The following is an 18,019-nucleotide window of genomic DNA, read 5'->3' on the forward strand; positions in this document are numbered from 1 at the left end:
CCAGCTCTGAGCCTCCTGGGCATTCAGGGGCTTTCGCACTGTGTATGTGGCACCTCCTACTCCTTCCACACTTACAACCAATAGGAGCCTGCAATGTGGCTTGCACCAGTGAAATAAATCTTCTAATTTGTAGTGGCAGGATTCAGGTAGTTGTTACCTTTTCCTGAGATACTGCGGTTCGCTGAAAAGGGCATCAAACCATCTGCCCTTTGCAGGAATTCTCATGAAAGACACCACAGCAATTTGATGGAGTGAAACCTCACGAACCCCTGAAAACCAAACCACAGGAATACTGCTGAATTCTGAGTACCTGCTATATACTTATTTATTATTACATTCCATTGATTTCAATGGGCCTTCTACAGAAGAGTGCTGCTCAGACATATGGACACTGAAGCAGCAGCAAAAGCAAAGAGATAGATATTCATCTAACATTACTAATTTGTTTTGGAATTTGAGAAACTGAGATTTGTTTGCAGACTGGCTGAACAATCAAAACACGTGAATTCAAGTTCTCTCCTCCAAGGTGTTGTATTTTCCATTTTTACCAGTATGCCAGAGACTTCATCACAGCTACAAATGCTGGTATATCCGCAGTCTCTCTAACACTTTATAAGATCTTGTGAAAATATTCTCTGCGCCTTCAAAACTTCCTTAGTATCTACTGTTCCCCAATTAGCTAAGAGATCCCATTTTGGCATGTGGAAATCCTTCTAACATTTGTGCCCTTCCATGCATTTGTTCTGTAGTTTGTATCAGAGTGATAAGGAACCTGGAGGTGCACTTTGCATTTCATTAATGCACTAAAGGGCTGTATGCATATATGGAATTCTGAGCACAGCTTCACTCTCCTGATTGCTATTATAAATCAACAGAATATGAAGAATCGGCAAATGCAGGTTTAATAAAACAGAACACGTTAAAATAATTGTGCTATTTATAACACAGCATCTTTTCAGAATGAATCTATGGTGGGTGCCTGTAGGTTTATATTTAAATGAGAGAGAGAATGAACTATTTTAAAGGAACACTCAAACTTGTACACACCCTAAATTCAGTAGCTGTTTCAACCTTACAACTTGCTTTTGTTTAGCATTCTGAAGATCAGCATCACCTCTGCTCTCACCTCCCACACCTTCCTTTTCCAATTGATCCTGCAGCAATAGGGAGTTGAGAAAACATAGCAGCGGCACATCACATCTTGTGTGAGATGCATGCAGAGAAAACTGGTGCATGTGTGCACTGACAGGGAATGAGCCTGTGATCAGAGATATGCCTGCAAGCCAATCTCATAGGAGACTGTGGTTCTGTTTCAATTAGTTAATAACTCCCTGCTGCAGTGAACAGTCAGCAGGGAACTGAACAATTCATTTGGGAAAATCCCTGCCTGCAATGTTCTGAAGGAAAAACCTACCTTCTGAGTATGTGTAGCTCACAGGCCTAATGCATAGCAACAGCCTGTGGAAAACAGTACCACTTATTCATTGAAATTACTGACATGGTAGTAATGGAGTATCTTGGTTTACGTTTTTAAGACCAAAACAATTGCTGAGTGGAATTAAAGTGGATAACTGCTGAGTTGCTTTAATGAGCTTTGGCTCAGGCTTATGGAATGGTTTCAGTGGAAAGGCTAGTTAACAGGGCCCCAATGTTTCTCTACTTTCATACATCTAGCCACATCAAATGCTCTGAATCCCATTTGGGCAGCAAATCCCAAACCCTGGTCCCACACAAAACAGAGCAAACTTTTTGAAGTTTTCGGTCAGTTTGGTCTCCCCATACTTGCTGCAGGTTTGGCCCAGGATGTCTTACCCCACTCACTGTGCCTGCTTACGAGGGCATGAAATGCATCGTCCAACTCCTGTAGGACAGGATGACACACACTTGTAGTTTCTGATTCAGCCACCAGCCATTCCATATGAAGCTCTCCTCTCCTCTAGAGACCATAGGCAATAGTATGTTTAAAACCACTGCAGCTGAATCCTCTTTCCATTAGCAGCTTAAACTAACAACCAGTGCCAGCACTGCATGTGACATCCCTAAACCAATTAAACAGCACAGCTACATTGGCCACTCAAGCTGCGACAGGTAATATGGAACACAAAAGAAGAGGGCCACACAGAAATATTTGCTTCCTTAATAGCAACAGTAACAAAATACCCCTAAAAAGCTAGAGGGGGAAAAAACCTTTTCAGATATGACATTTGTCCAGCTCACAGGTGTGTTTGGATCAGCAGACGCCTGCAGTGTTTCCTCCCACCAGTTTGACTGTGCAGAGGAAAAGGAAGAAAGGTGTTTAAAGTTTGTCTTGCAGTTGTATGCAGGAGCACTGCACTATTCTGTGTGTGGCCTGATGACCAGAGGTTCAGAAGTCACAGCTCTCTCAGAAATCCATGGGAGCTGTGGTGGTTTGGCACCTCTAAAATAGGGGCTCTTCACAATAATTAGAGAGGGGCATAATGGAGGCACTCCCTGGCCAAGATTCCCTGCACAGATTTGTCCTGACCTGGAGCTTTTCCAGTTCTGGGCTGAGTACAGACCGACAATTCTGTGAAGTTGTATAGTTGCTTAGTGATTTGGGCGACTATTCTGTGGTGAGCAGAGCTACTCATTCTAGTTAAAAAACAAATGAGAGTGATACTGGTTATTGGTGAAAAATGACAAAATAGCTCCCCTCTCCCCCAGGCTCAGTGGACTAAGGGAAATCTCTTGGGCCAGTGAGAGACTGGATAATGGTCGAAGCATAAAAGGGCAGGGATCCTTGAATTTTGCAGATGACTAAGTCATTGTGACTTCACTGCAGCTGGTCACAAAATTTGGTTCTGAAATGCTACAAAGTTCCAAGCCCCTTGACCCCATTTAATGTACACTATAATTAGGTCAAGGAAAGTAGTAAATGTGAAATAACTCTGCCAAAAAGGAGCAGACAAAATGCTGTGGGAAAATTGACAGGTTTCTTTTTAATATGTAAAAGTTTTATTGACATCTGCATATACAGTTTGAGCTGCAGTATGGCAGAAAGGGACACTTCACTGTGGCACTTTTTAACTGTCACTGTTTCTTTGGATCATTACAATATGCTGTAGTTTCGCTTTCCTCTTTTGATCTGCAAGAGCAGGCCTAATCTGTGTTCAAAATAGGCCTGAATTTTGGAGACACTTATATCCAGGTCATGATCCCAACTTCATGACTGGATATCACTGTCATCAAGAGCTGAACCTAAACCTCAAATCCAAACAGCCATGAGTGGCGCAGAACATGGAATCCAAACTCTGCAGTTTGGTCCAAACGTAATTGGCATTATGTGAAGAAATGGCCACTATCATGATTAGCACAGCTTTCTGTGACATTGCTGATCTCCAAATACCAGGGCGCTGCTACTGCGCCAAGCATGGGGATCTCTTTGGGGAGTCTATAAGAACGTTACTGTCTCTCACTAGGAAATTATAGAAGCTATAGTGAAACGAGACAACTTTTTAACACACTAATGGAAGTGTCCATAGCTCCGGTTTTGAGGTGGGTGGAATAATGATAAATACTGAGCAGTGAGAAGTAATCTCTGACCAGAACATTTTTGTAAGTGTGTTTAGTACTGGAGGAGGGGCCAGTGTTTGACAGCCCACAGATCATAGCCTCTTTATGCACAGGCCTAGCATAGCATGTGCAGTAACACCGTGCACTTCACCGTACAGCCTCAACTCTCTTCTGCTAGGCTAGTCTCCATGCCCATTCAATCCTTGGCCTCTCTGCTGAGGCTGAGGCAACAGGGGGCCAAGTGGAATGGTGGCTTTTGTGAGTGGACACCAATCCACGGGACTGAGATCACTGACTCACTTCACACAGGCTCTGAACGGCCATCAGATGTAATGACTTTTGGCAAATACTGACCTGGTCTGGATTTGAAATGGTGACGGGATTTGTATGCCATTACCAATCCCTGGAGCCATCAGTCCTCCTGGCCAAGCATTTTAATAAATATAAAGAATTACAAAAAATCCACGCAGACACCAAAGCTATTATAACTCCAATTTTGCTGTGGATGGCTAAAGAATGTGAGAGGGCCTAATGCATCAGAATATTGCTGTATGGGCCTAAGGGGATGCAAAGGTTCTCATCCATTTTTCACAGCACTATAGGAATCAGAGGCTAAATAAGACCCAGTTACATCATCTTATGCATCTCCCTGTAGGCAAGTTCATTCCCTACAGGACATTTTTCTCATTTCCTCCTCCCCGCAGAGTAGCTGCCATGAGCATTCATGGCCTGATAATGCATTAATTAAGTATGAAGTGAAATGGACAAAGCTACAGTCTTCCCTCCTGCAGCTGGAGAGGAGAGCACAGCAGCTAGGCATGTACTCCTTATGGGTCCCCGCAGAGACCGTGTCAGCATCCACCGCCGTGCTGAGCCACCACTATTCCTGGCAGTTGGGAATTCCAACAGATCCTCTCCTACAGCCCTGGTTTCTGGCATGACACAACACAATGTGATGCCATCAGGCTGCTGGGAATATTTTTTCACTCCATCCTGAACACAAGATATTTCCTGCCAACAATCTGTGCGGCACCATTACTCATTGTCTTGAGACTGTCAAATGTCTTCACTTTGGACACCTGTCAACGCATTCTATTAGACCGGGGTGGGCAAACTTTTTGGCCCGAGGGCCACATCAGACTTGCAAAACTGTGTGGAGGGCCGAGTAGGGAAGGCTGTGCCTCCCCAAACAGCCTGGCCCCTGCTCCCTATTCACCCCCTCCCACTTCCCGCCCCCTCAATGCCCACCTTAAAACCTCTGACCCATACAACCCCCCCTGCTCCTTGTCCCCTGACTGCCCCCTCCCGGGACCCCCCGCCTCTAACCACCACCCCGTCTCCTAACTGCCCCAACTCCTATTCACATCCCTGCCCCCTGACAGGTCCCCTAGGGCTCCCATGCCTATCCAACCCCCCCGTTGCCTGTCCTCTGACCGCCCTCTGCTCCCTGACTGCCCCTGGGGACCCCCTGCTCCCCGCCCCCTTACCATGCCGGAGCCAGCCACACCGCCGTGCTGCACAGCAGGAGTGGAAGGCCAGAGTGCTGGCAGCACGGCAAGGTGAGGCTGTGGGGAAAGGGGGACAGCAGGGGAGGGGCTGGGGGCTAATTCCAGGGTCAACCCTGTCTGGACACAGCAAGAGGTTAAGCAATCACGACAGCACGAAGCACATTTGGTGGTGATGCTGCTGCAAAACTAGCTACAGGCCATGAAAAAATAAATGCTTCCAAATCATTATGTCAGTGTATTTTTTTTCTGCACAAGACGATCTTCCTCTGCTTTTTCACAGCAATACACTATTTTAAAATATAATTAGTATTACTTCAATAGAGAAGGCCCCCATATGCTCTGCAGCAACTGCATAAGAAAGATCATTTAGGGAAAGCTGTAGGTTTTGACAGCCAATAGAAAACAGCTGGTGCTTTTGGCAACCAGGAAGGTGTGGGAAGCGGCTGGACCTATAACACTCTGAAGGTGTTTGAGGCTTTTGGCCACAGGGAAGAAATGCACCTCTTCTTTCCCTCTCACTTGTGGGCAGGTTTGGAGGTGACTGCATTTTTGGGGATGTGACCTTCTTTTCCCCTCTTAGGAACCAGCTATCTCAGTGCCCTCAGTATTCACCATTGTGTCTAACACCCATGGATAATAAGGCACAATGGCTGGATGTTTCTCTTAATAGGAGTAGCACTGAGCAATGTCACTATTAGGTTCCAGAGATAAATTTCAAGAGATTTTCCCTCCCAGGTTGTTCACAGACTCAGGAAGTAAGCACTGCTTCAGTTCACTTGCAGCTTTCATTTTGGGGGTTATCTTGGCAAACCTAAGAGCAGAGTATATGTTTTAATTGTAAATGAGAGCTGACAGTCTGATACACAGTGCTTATTCATTTATGAGCACTACACTGACATTTTAGGGAACCCTAGGCCAGGTGGGTGGACTTCAGAAGCTAATTCAAGGGTCAACCCTGTCTGGACACAGCAAGAGGTTAAGCAATCACTTATTGCTTAAGCAATGCTTATTCAGGGAGTGGAGTCTTCACAAATTTCACTGATATAGACTCAGGGAGTACAGGAGGCATTGATAATACATCGTCCTGAGATACAAGTGGGAGCAGGACTGAGAAATCTGCACACCAGCTTTCAGGGCATAAGTCCTCCCCCAAGTCATAACTCAGCTCATAGTGGCTATTGTTGTGCACACACAAACATTGTTACAGTTGCATTAATGATGAAAAGGTCCTTTTGTGGATGCACAGTTACGTAAACCTTATTTAGATCTCTAAGGTCCTATCTACATTGAGATCAAAACCAAGTTAAGTACAATGATATAGATCTTTTTAAACACAGCTGTTGCCAATCAGGGTTTAGCATAGTTTCCCTCAGCTCTGGGGATAGGACTTTTTCTCTGAGAACTCTCTTGAAAATCAACAGACTACATAAGGCGGTTAGCCTATGGCCTGGTTCGGCTGGCACAGCTCTCAGTACAAATTCCTGTCCCCACTGATCATGGAAATCGTGCTGGAGCCCAGCTGGCAGCAACCATCACATGTAACATGTTGTAACTAACTCAGTCCGATTTCCATTATACAAAGAGCGTAAGCTCCTAACTTTAAGAGCAGTTTAATCTGATTATTTTTTCTTTCCCCTCCTACCCAATTGGCTGCACTCACTATCTGTTTGCTAGGCCCTTAACTGGAAATCCATGCTGATTGACTTATGGCGCAGTTGATAAACTGAAGTTTTTCTGTGTTTAGTCAGCAAACCGCACTTCGTGACTCTACTCAATCTCTACTAGTTAAGGCCAGTGGTCCCATCTTGAAACCGGGGAGCAAAAGGCAATAAAATTCAAAAGCTACAGCTGGAAAGAAGACACGCAATGCTGACCCAGCTCTCAGCACCAGGACTGTTTTCCACTGGGCTGAGGCAAAAGGCTCTTGGATAATGATTACTCAATTCACTTACCCAGCCAGGTTTTACCCAATGGAACACACCCTCACAAACAAATTACAATTTTTTAACCACAACATTTTTTGTTTACTGTACCAGCCAAGCTAAATATTCAGCAACTGCAACTTTGAAACTAGGAAGCAAATAATATTAGCTGTATTGATTTTACAGTAGTAATGACCTTACATTTATATAATGCCTTTCATCCTCAGAGATCCCTGTGTACATTACATACTTAAAACACTGAAATGAAGTTGTCTCTGGAGTGAAACACAGCAACTGTCTGATAAGCCACACCAACATTATATACAGCTTTTAGGCCAGAAATGCAGATGAATATATTTTTCAAACTAAAGCGGTTAGTATAATTTTAGGTAGGTAGAATGTAATTATCATAGTAGGAACTGGGAAGTTGGTCTCTTGCAAAAAAGTTCTATGGGATTGATAAAGATCAAATCTTTACAACTGGAGGCTGGTGGAACGTGCATATAAATGACATTTAGGCAACTAAGTAACCATTTTCACTTTAAGTCACCACATACACTGCACAATTACAATCATTACATATGACAATATATAGTAGGTGTGCAACCTCATATGGACCTCAGCTTAAAAGTCTGGCTATTAACGAAAAAAAGTTGTCAAGATATCAGTTTTGTATCTCATCTGAAAGCCAAAACTTCTCACAGAACAGCAATCTTATCACCACGCCATGGCACTGGTTTGGTACTCACTCAGAGGGTGAATGTTGCTTTTGAAAACTCCCTGCAGCACCTAGGGGTTCTTCAGTGGTCTCCCATCCAACTACTGACCTGGGGCTAAACCTTCTTAGCTGGAGCTCTGTATTCTAATCCTAGCATTACAATAGGTTTCCTGGTGACCTTCAGCAAATCACTTAACCTGTCTCTGCCTCAGGTTCCTCATGGGTAAAATGGGAATAACAGCATTTCCCTACCTCAAAGGTTTTGTGAGGCTAAAATTCATTCACATTTCTGAGAAGTTTAGGGACCATGGAGATGAGCACCAAAGAGCAATTTCTAAATTAAAAAAAAAACAAGAAAGAACAACAAGCATAAAACAAACTGTAAGAAAACTTTAGTCCTGGTTTTTCCTCATGGGCAAACCTCTGAAGATCCCTACAAAATGTGCCAGATCAAAAGATACAACCCAGAATGAAATCTTACCCTAGGATTGTGGAATAAATAATATCTCCAGGAAGTGGAAGAGGGTGCTTACCGTCTGAGTGCATTTGTTAGTTCTGCAGCCAGTTCACTGTCGTTGTATGGTCTCAGCTCAGCTAGGGTTAATGGTGTTGGGGTCCCATCTGTGCATTCCTGAGAAATGAGCAAGATTGCCTTACTAAGGGGGGGGGAACTATGAGCACTTTTAAACTTATGACTGCTTTTAAAACTGAGCTAAAATTAAATCGGTATAAACAACACAAGTGTCATGTAGAAACATCAATGCACCAAGAGATGGGTCAATGCATTATATTCCACAGACTCACCCGATGTTTTACAAACCATCGCACAATAATAAATAATTTGCAGAATTCTGCTATAGAGCATACATTCTCTGGTGTCTTATTCCACTTTTGACACCAGGTTTGAAGGGAAAAAGCACAGTGAGCATGCAGAAATTCAAATGATGTGTAGTCAAAAATACAGAAGGATACTTCTGTAATTTTTTTTTCCTGCTGGGGCTTTGTAGGTACAGAGGAACAAAGGGACACAGCAGCATAGGTATGGGATTATAGAATTTCTAGGGTGTCCCTATTTCCTTAGAAAAATTATAAACCTAAAGATAGCAATACACAGATTTTGCTAATTTAAGGGGAAATTATTTTCTCCCCAACCACTGGTACCTACCTGCATTGTGAGGGGGTTTTATAATGAAATCTCCAGTCATTTCCTAGTGAAATGAGACTAATGTATCTCAGTTTATTTCTGGATTTCACAAACCCCATAACTATTGACTTTCAAGGAGATAAAACAGCCAGATGACAATAAAGTTGGCAATAGTAGCTAGTATGCTAGTGCCGAATGATTGTCATCTTCCCAGAATTGATAACTGCATTTTGCTCAAGGGACATGGGCTTAACTTTGCAGTGTCTGCAAAGTGCTTAGAGATCCAGGATGGACGGTGCCATATAATTAAGGGTCAGATTATGTCACGGAGGTCACAGAATCTGTGACTTCCATAGACCTCTGTGACATTTTCCGCTTCAGCCCAGGGGCAGTAGGGCTGGAGCTGGCAGCCAGCAAGGGCCCTGGAGCTCTCAGCCACTGGTGGCGGGGGGACCTCAGAGCTCCAGCTGTGGGCAGCAGTGGGGACTCGGGCACTCTCAGCCACATGGGTGGTGGAGATCCTGGATCTCTGAGCAACCACAGGCACCTGGGGGACCTGGGAGCTGCAGCATCAGTGGGTGCTGGATCCGCGCCCCTCCCCCTTTCCTCCCCCACCCCCGATTTTGTCAGTTATTTTTAGTAAAAGTCACGCATGGGTCATGGACTTCCGTGAATTTTTGTTTATTGCCTGTGACCTGTCTGTGACGTTTACTAAAAATGACCATGACGAAATCTTAACCCTACATATAATACATGACAACTGGAAGAGGGAGAAAGGTGTGTGTGTGTAGATGGAAGGGAGAAAGCAGGGATGATTAACATGCTCAAAACTGGTAACGACAGGGAGACGAAATGTCTTTAGTTATGTTTACTCTGATTCTGGAGACTGGCATTAATTCCTGACCTTGCCCAATTTGTCTTTGCTGCCACTACCGGTGGAGCTGAGGGATCTCATTTTCTGTTCTTTTTGCTCTTCTACTTCAGACTTCAGGTGCTCAATGTGAACTAGGTAGGCCTGTTCTTGGGCCTCTCGAGTGCTAAGTTTCAACTCCAGTGCTTTCTTTTCTTTCTCTAGCAAGTACAGTTGTGCCTTAAGCTCTGCCATCTCCTCCTGTTGGGGACACACAGAAGATCACATCAAGATACCACTTCTCAGAATTGTACACAGAAGGGAGACAGAGTCTTACAGTGAATGAATCACATTTGTGCTGCTTGCCAAGGTGGGGCTTAAATTTGATTTTCAATGAATTTTTAATTTAGGAATCATTCATACGATTCAAATGTATTATCTCAACAAAGAACAATTTACAGACACAGGCAGCAGTAGAGAATTTTCTGGTGTAAATATATTATTGGTATTGAATATAATTATGTATTATATTTATAAGTAAAAATAACCACAGAAATGTTTGAAAAGCTATCCCCTTGAACCATAAGAGATCCTACTCAGAGAGAAGTCTGAACTGGTGTAATATATACTTCTTTTAGCCACACCATCTTGCACTCAGACTCACAGGACCAAATTCACAGGTGATGTGTAAAGGGGCAAGTGGTATGCTGAAAGCAGATGTGAAGATGTAAGACAGTCTGTCAGTGTAACTTATTCTAACTGTTGAGAGGTTCGGAAAAAGGTGAACATTACACTAGTTTGTCGCCTCTCTGAATCTGACATACAGAAGAGATACTGATACTTTACAAGGAAGCTTAATTTTAAAAGCTTGTTCCTGCAGATAATTCTCCTGCCAATCAGATGGTTACAATATTGCTGCCAACTTTCTCAGAACAAACCCTTGTTGTACGTATGTTATAACGTCAGTGTGTCCATTCCCCATGCCCACAAATCATATCTGCTCTCATACATCATCTGAACATATCTAGAAGTACAGCAATTCCTTTCTATATGGCTTACTCCAGAAACGTGGCCACAGTTTTTACCTGAAAGCATATTCTGAGGCCAAAAAATCTGGAAGGGATGTCATATTAATCCAAAGAAACTTACTTTCCCAGCATGTAATCCACGGTCAGCGAAGAATATATCAAAACATTCTAGTGCTTATTTAGTTCGATTAACATTTTTGTAGAGGCAGGAGAAGGGCAATACTCCCTCTGACCAAAAGCTCAGTGCTCAGACTGTGAAAGGAGGCAGCAGACATAAGTCTGACAGAAGAGAGCCTTGTATCGTTCAGCAGGGCTGGTCCAACTATAGGCCAGTTAACATCAATTCCAGGATAAATTGTGGGAAGGCTGATTGGGATGCAATCAGTAAAGAATTAAAGAGTGATAGCACAATTAATGCCAATCAACACAGTTATATGGAAATAGATCTTGTCAGACAAACTTGATATTTTTTGATGAGATCACAAGTTTGGTTGATAAAGGCAACTTGCTGACATATTATACTTAGATTTCTGTAAGGCATCTGACTTAGTCCTGCATGACATTTTGATAATTTAGTACAGTGAATTTTTTGTTAATGTAGCCAATATTAAATGGAGTAAAAACTGGTTAACTGACAGACTGCAAAAAGGAACACTGTGAATGGGGAATCATCACCCAACAGGAGTGTTTCTAGTGGGGTCCCACAAGGATCTGTTCTTAGCCTAGTGCCATTCAATATCTTTATCAATCATCTGGAAGAAAATATATAATCATTGCTAAAATTTGTAGGTGACATAAAAATTAGTGGAGTGGTAAATAATGACAGGCAGAGGTCAGTCATATAGGCAGACCTGGAGCACCTAGTATCATTTGAACAATGTGTTTTAATATGGCCAAATGCAAGGTCATATATCTAGGAATAAACAATATAGGTCACATTTATAGGATGGGGAATTGTATCCTGGAAGGCAGTGACAATGAAAAGGACTTAGGAGTCAGAGTGGATACACACCTGAACAGGAGCTCCCAGTGCAATGGTGTAGCTAGGAACGTGACCACAATTCTCAGATACTTAAAGAGGGCAATATCAAGGAGGAGGAGGGAGGTTGTGTTACCTCTGTATAAAGTATGAATGTGACTATTAACTGGAAAGGTGTCCACATTTCAAAAAGGATGTTGGAAAATTAGAAAGGGATCAGAAAAGAGTTACAAGAATGACTCAAGATCTGGCCTAATAATGAGAGACTTTAAAAGCTCAGTCTATTTAGTTCATACCAGCAAAGGTTAAGAGGTGACTTGATCATGGTCTGTAAGTACCTACACAAGAAAGAGATTTCTGCTCTCTTTAATCTAGCAGAAAAAGGCATAATGAGATCGAATAGTTGGAAGCTGATGCTAGAAAAATTCAGACTTGTAATAAGGTACAAATTTTTAACAATGAGGGTAATAATTAACCACAGGAACAACTTGCCTAGGGATGTGGTGGATTCTTCCTCACGTGAAATCATTATATTAAGACTAGATATCTTTCTGAAAAAAACACACTATAGCTCAAACAGAAATAATGGGCTTGATATAGAAATTACAGGATGAGGTTCTTAGGCCTATGTTAAGCAGGAGGTCAGACTAGATGAGCATAATGGTCCTTTCTGGCTTTAAAATCTGTGAATCAATGCCTATTGCTGAATGAAGAGTGGTGCCCATGGACTCTAAAGAGAGTCCCTCCCACCAATTTTCCTAGATTAGGAAGATGGTGGCTGTGAATTGGAGCATCAGAGGTGTGAGGATAAAGCAGGAGGAAATAGGAGGGGTTGTTTCTCAATGTTGTAGAAAGCTCCCCCAAAAAAATTATTCTCAGTGGAAGGAGAGGGAGGAAATCAAATGCAGAACCTAGGACATTGATATGTATGTTTAGGACTTGCCTACACACAGAAGTTGCACTGGTTTAATCTAAATTGGTTTTGTTAAACTGATGCAACATTGTGGACAGCCTTACAATGGTTTATGCCTGGTTATATTGGTTTAACCTGGTTACAAGCCCAGGCTAAACCGATATAAGAAGATCCACACAATGTTGTACCAGTTTAACTAAATTGGTATAAAATCATATATTAGGGCATGGCTACACTTACAGATGTAGAGCCCTGGGAGTTAAACCAGCCTTCGGAGACTGCAGCAGGGAAAACGCTGCCGTGTGTTTGCACTGTCAGCTGCAAACACACTGGCGTGGCCACATTAGCAGCTCTTGCAACGCCACAAAGAGCAGTTCGTTGTGGTAGCTATCCCAGCGTGCAAGTGGTTGCAAAGTGCTTTTCAAATGTAGGGGGTGGGGTGGAGAGTGTTGTGTGTATGTGGAGGGAGAGAGAGTGGGTTTTTGGGGGGCTGAGAGTGTGTCAGCATGCTGTCTTGTAAGTTCAGACAGCAGCAGGCCCACCTCCCCCTCGCCTTTCTCTCTCACACACTCACAACAAGCAGCATTCCACAGTAATGGCTTGCTTTGTTCCAGGGCAGATAAGCATGCTGGCTGTCGGAAACGGAAACGGAGCTTTGAAAGGGCCTATCCGCATTCCTGCAGCTGATTCCAAAACAATGAGAAGAGAGGCCACTTGACTTAAGGGGATTATGAGACGTTTCTGGAGGCCGATCACAGCGCAGTAATGCAACACCGCGTTCACACTGACACCCAGGCGTTTCAGCCAGAGCGGAGCAAGCTCTGTGCTTCTTGTGGAGGTGGATTACCAGGTGTGTTCCAGCTGCAGAGTCCAGGCACTCTACGTGCCTTGCCAGTGTGGACACATTGGGAGTCAGAGCACCCGGGGCTGCTTTAATGTGCTCTAACTAGCAAGTGTAGCCAAGCCCTTCGTTATATCAGTACAACTGTGTACGTAGATCAGGCCTCAGAGGTCACAGTTTAGTCCTAACTAGCTCCACCACTGAAAATCTCCATGCTCCTATATCCTCTACTCCCACCCCAACTCTTCGTTGCAGCACAGTGTCAAGACATTGCTCTGAACTGGTGATCACTTGAGTGCCTTAAGGATGATAGTTTTTAACAAGCCCTTCTTCTTTCCTGAGGCAATATGAAAAGGAGGTGGCTTTGTTCTGCCTCAGTACACAAAGCTTTGAGTGTTTTCTCAGAGTGATACATGCACAAGCTTGTGAGTGAGGTAATGAAACATTACGTTAGCAATGCAGTCTCATGCTTTTGGTCTCCCTCGAGCACCTCTGCTGTCATATCGCCCTATTGCAAGCATGTGGCTTCTTGATTGCTGTGTCATAAGTTTAGAACCATGGATCGAAGTCCTTGATTAACGCACGCAGACTTGGTTATTGCTAAAGCCCTCTCTCACTACCTGGGATTGTTGAATGTGACCTCCAACCCAGCTAGATGCCACCCCAAGTGTCATGATCAACACTCCAGGTCTTTGATTCTACCAAACACTCTTTCAGAGAGAAAGGGGACTAGGCATGCTACGCCCTTACAGTGAGGGTAGGGAGTATGCCATGGGCTCCACGTATAATGCAATTACACTGGTGTGTAAATAACAGCAGAACTGTCCATCAATCATTGTTAAGTTGCTGTACAGCTAATTATGCTCCAGAATCAAAGAGTTCTTTAAAAGAGGAAAAATAGTAAGTGTCTTCCTATATCTAGGTTGCATCAAAATATGAAGAGGTGCAGTGGTGGCTGCCTGAGTCTGCAGGCATGCTGATACTACAGCTCTGACCGGGGAGTGAACTGTTCCCATTCATGGCCAAGGCGTGTTAACAGGAAAGTCTGATGACAATTTAAAATGTCAACTTTAACTATTTCATTGCTGATCTTTTAGCAGAAACGTCAAGTGAATATGCCTGCTTGTTGCTCTTGGATATAGTACCAGATATTAGGCAGAGTGCAGTGAGACAGTTAGTCACTGTCAAGAGTGGCTTGAGGAGTTGGGTGGAAAAGGGGAAATGAGAAATTCTCAACCGTCTCCCGGGTGCAAAACACCCCACTGTCACATAACCTCCCCACTGCCAACTTTCACAATGCCATTATGTGCTGCAATTCAAATACCTGCAGCAGAGGAAAATATGGGGGCAGCACAACAATTTAATACAAAAATAAACAAGCACAGAGGATGCTATACTGATTGCATTGGATGTGGTGGGGGCAAGCAATGGGGTTACAGTGTTGTGTAATACTAGGGTCCCTATTGAATAGTTTAAGTCTAATGGACTGCACAGGATACAGGGCTGCGGGTATGCTACAACCTTTCAGATATAGCACAGGGCATGCAACAGGCTTAGGCTGTACATTAACAGGATAGAGAGCGGTAAGTTGTGCACACCCTTGCTATTGTCACAGTGTCCTTTGGAATGTGCAGGTCTCATAGCGGTCCTGAGCATCACTGTTAGTTACCTCTCTGTAACACCATGAAGCGATCAGAAGAGAGGCCACTTCAGGGGCAAAGACAGTACGTCATAAAATACCTTCATTGCCATGAGTTCCTGCATCAATACTGCATTTTCCAGATCTAGCCTCTGGTTATCTCCACGAGGTTTGACATCATAACTAAGGGGATCAATATGGATGCTCTCCAGCTCCAACATGGTCAGCTTGACTGCTGCCCTGTCGTTCTTCAGCTGCTGGATGTAATCCTTCAACCTCTGCTCGTCCTCCTTTGTGAGCTCCGTATCACAGCTACTTGCAGTTGAGCTGGTAGTGCTTGGAAGACCAAAAACAGCATCACTCATTTGCAGAAGGGTTCAGGTCTCTAGCCTCTCCCCCCACCTCCTCCCCCAGCCCTCATTTGAAATTTGTTTAATCAGCACCACACACGTGATTCACCCATTCACATTTACACTCACAGTTGCCACAGAGTATAATTTTATCAGGATCATCATCAAACGTACACAGTCTACGGAAGACCGTTGCGCCGCCTGAATTACCATGATTAAGGTTAAGATTTTGTCATGGTTATTTTTAGTAAAAGTCATGGACAGGTCATGGGCAATAAAAAACAAACAAACGGAACCTCCCCCCCAAAAATGGGCTTCCATGAATTTTTGTTTATTGCACATGACCTGTACATGACTTTTACTAAAAATAACCCTGACAAAATGGGGCTGATGGAGGGATGAGAACCCAAGCCTGGCTGTGGTAGGGTAGGAGGGCGTCCAGCACCCACCACTGTTGTGACTGAAAGCTCTGGGGTCTCCTCCAAAGCCTGCAGTGGCTCGGAGTTCAAGGACCCCTCCGCCAGGTGACAGCTCCAGCCCTCCTGCCCCGGGTCTGAAGCAGAAAATGTCACAGAGGTCTCTGGAAGTCATGGAATCCATGACTTCTATGACATAATCTTAGCCTTAACCATGGTTGATGGCATTGGTATAAATGAAGTTACCATATCTGGCTCAATCCTATGAATCCATGAATGGCTTTGCAGGGGGTGCCAGGCAGGGTTGGGGCATGCACCCCCTTGCATGCTGATGAAGAGCTTGAGAGCACGGTGTGCTGGTGTGTTTTTGTCCCTCCGGAGACATGGCAAAAGACCATACCATGCTTTTGAATATAATGAGCAACTGAAGGAAGGCAAGAATGGCTATCAGGATCCAGTGTGTATTAATATTGTTATATAACTAGTGTAGTACTATGGAAAATATTAACTTGGGAGTACATATCAAACATCGATTTTTTCACTTGAGCCTGGACCAAGTGTTGCAATATGCAAAAGAAACACACACACACACCCCTCTGCAACTTTAAAATACAGAAAAGAAAAAATATATAGTTCTTCAAACAGAATAAAAAATGTCATCACAATACTGAGTCAATTATTTCTTCACTGCAAAGCCAGATAATTAGTTTTGCTGGCATAACTGCTTTTGACACTAAACTTTTTTTTTTTAATCAAGAAACAATTAAGTGCTTGTTAAATATGCCATGCTGAGAGCAATAACAACTAAAATCCTTTATCTATAGAAAACTTCTGCATGCTGCCTCACACCTTGAATAGGAATAAAAATCTCTGTGTTTGAAAAGTTAGTTCAGATTCCATGCCCCGTCTGCTGATGCCAGTGCCAATTATTACGGTGATTTTTTGATGGACACCTGTAAGAAACAGCCTGAGGTTGCTTCAGAAAGTCCAGCTGCTGTCATGGTGCTGTCTTTTAATCACTATTAACCTGGGGCTGGATTTGAAATAGTGACCAGCTATTCCAGTGCTAACTTCCACAAGACATCCAAATCCCTCAACTTGGAGGTATCTTGTCATGTTTTACAGGACTTCTAATAGAACATCATCATCTGACTTTATTGTCGCATTCCTTTTCCAAAGGTAGTTTCAAAAGAAAAACTGCCACACAATTTTAGCTCGCTCCATACATGTCACATAATGAAGAGTTTTTACCCAGGGAAAACAATTTCTAGATAAGCACGAGGAGCCTCAATGCCCCATCTCTATCTATGTGCATTCCAGTGTTCTAGGGAGAACAGATTTATGGAGGTTAATTGCAATGCTGCTTTAGTTCCTTAACATTCCACTGCTGAATATACTTGCAAAAACACTAAAAGGAAAAGAAACAGCACTGCAATTTCTACAACCTTACACAGACAAAGCTGCCTGCTGTCTCCTGAGGACCTGTAATCAGCTGCTGGGTGAGGGTTAAGTCATCCATTAACTGTGCCTGTCTGGAATGCTGGATGATCTCAGTTATCAGCAGGGGAATAAATCACATTCTGTATTGGGTTGCATAATTTTTCAGCATTTTTTTGAGGAGGAAAAAAAACCCACCCTGTCTGTGGACTCCTGCTGGAGCCAGGCTAACGTGTAATGGAAATACACTTTGCTTACATACTTATGCACTGCAGAAAGAAAGGGGGTGGGGGGGAACAGGTTGGTTTTCTCTCCTTCCTCTCAATTGTACTTGTGCTCAAGCAGTGTTGATTTTAAGTTGCATCAGATAATTGCCAGTGGATCTTTCAGAGAATTCCAACCCCAGGGCAGCCTGAGAGGAAACAGAGAATTGGCAGGGCTACAAAGACTTCCTTAAGTCTTCCCCCCTCATGAAATATCACATTACATGGCTTTACTACAGCTTTCTGCTAATTTCAAATGATTTCTTCTCTCTCTTAGGGATAACAGGCGCCGTGTTTACTAGAAGCGAAAACCACTTTTCCTCCCACTAATTCCCATCTGCAGTAAATCAGAACCCAGCTAGCCTATCACGGGTAAAAATACATTGAGGTTTTAATGAGTTCTCCATAATACTTTGCTTTTCATCGGAGGATCTCAAAGCTCTTTATAAACCTTATTTAACTAGGCCTCACTAGGCC

The 18,019-nt window shown here is 43.4% G+C and overlaps 1 protein-coding gene across 3 annotated transcripts in view; it reads right to left on the bottom strand.

Moving 5' to 3' along the window:
- The window catches only part of MCC (MCC regulator of WNT signaling pathway), a gene marked incomplete at its 5' end in the record, with an annotated part of 360,091 nt that overhangs the window by 15,094 nt on the left and 326,978 nt on the right, over nucleotides 1–18,019 (bottom strand). For all 3 annotated transcript variants that reach the window (XM_084628620.1, XM_084628619.1, XM_084628621.1), the window contains 3 exons: nucleotides 8,216–8,313; nucleotides 9,731–9,937; nucleotides 15,178–15,412. In XM_084628620.1, coding sequence (XP_084484746.1) covers nucleotides 8,216–8,313; nucleotides 9,731–9,937; nucleotides 15,178–15,412 — 540 coding nt within the window. The remainder of the gene's footprint in view (nucleotides 1–8,215; nucleotides 8,314–9,730; nucleotides 9,938–15,177; nucleotides 15,413–18,019) is intronic.

The sequence above is a fragment of the Lepidochelys olivacea genome (assembly GCF_965140295.1).
Source record: "Lepidochelys olivacea isolate rLepOli2 genome assembly, chromosome: 5".
Lineage (NCBI taxonomy): Eukaryota > Metazoa > Chordata > Testudines > Cheloniidae > Lepidochelys > Lepidochelys olivacea.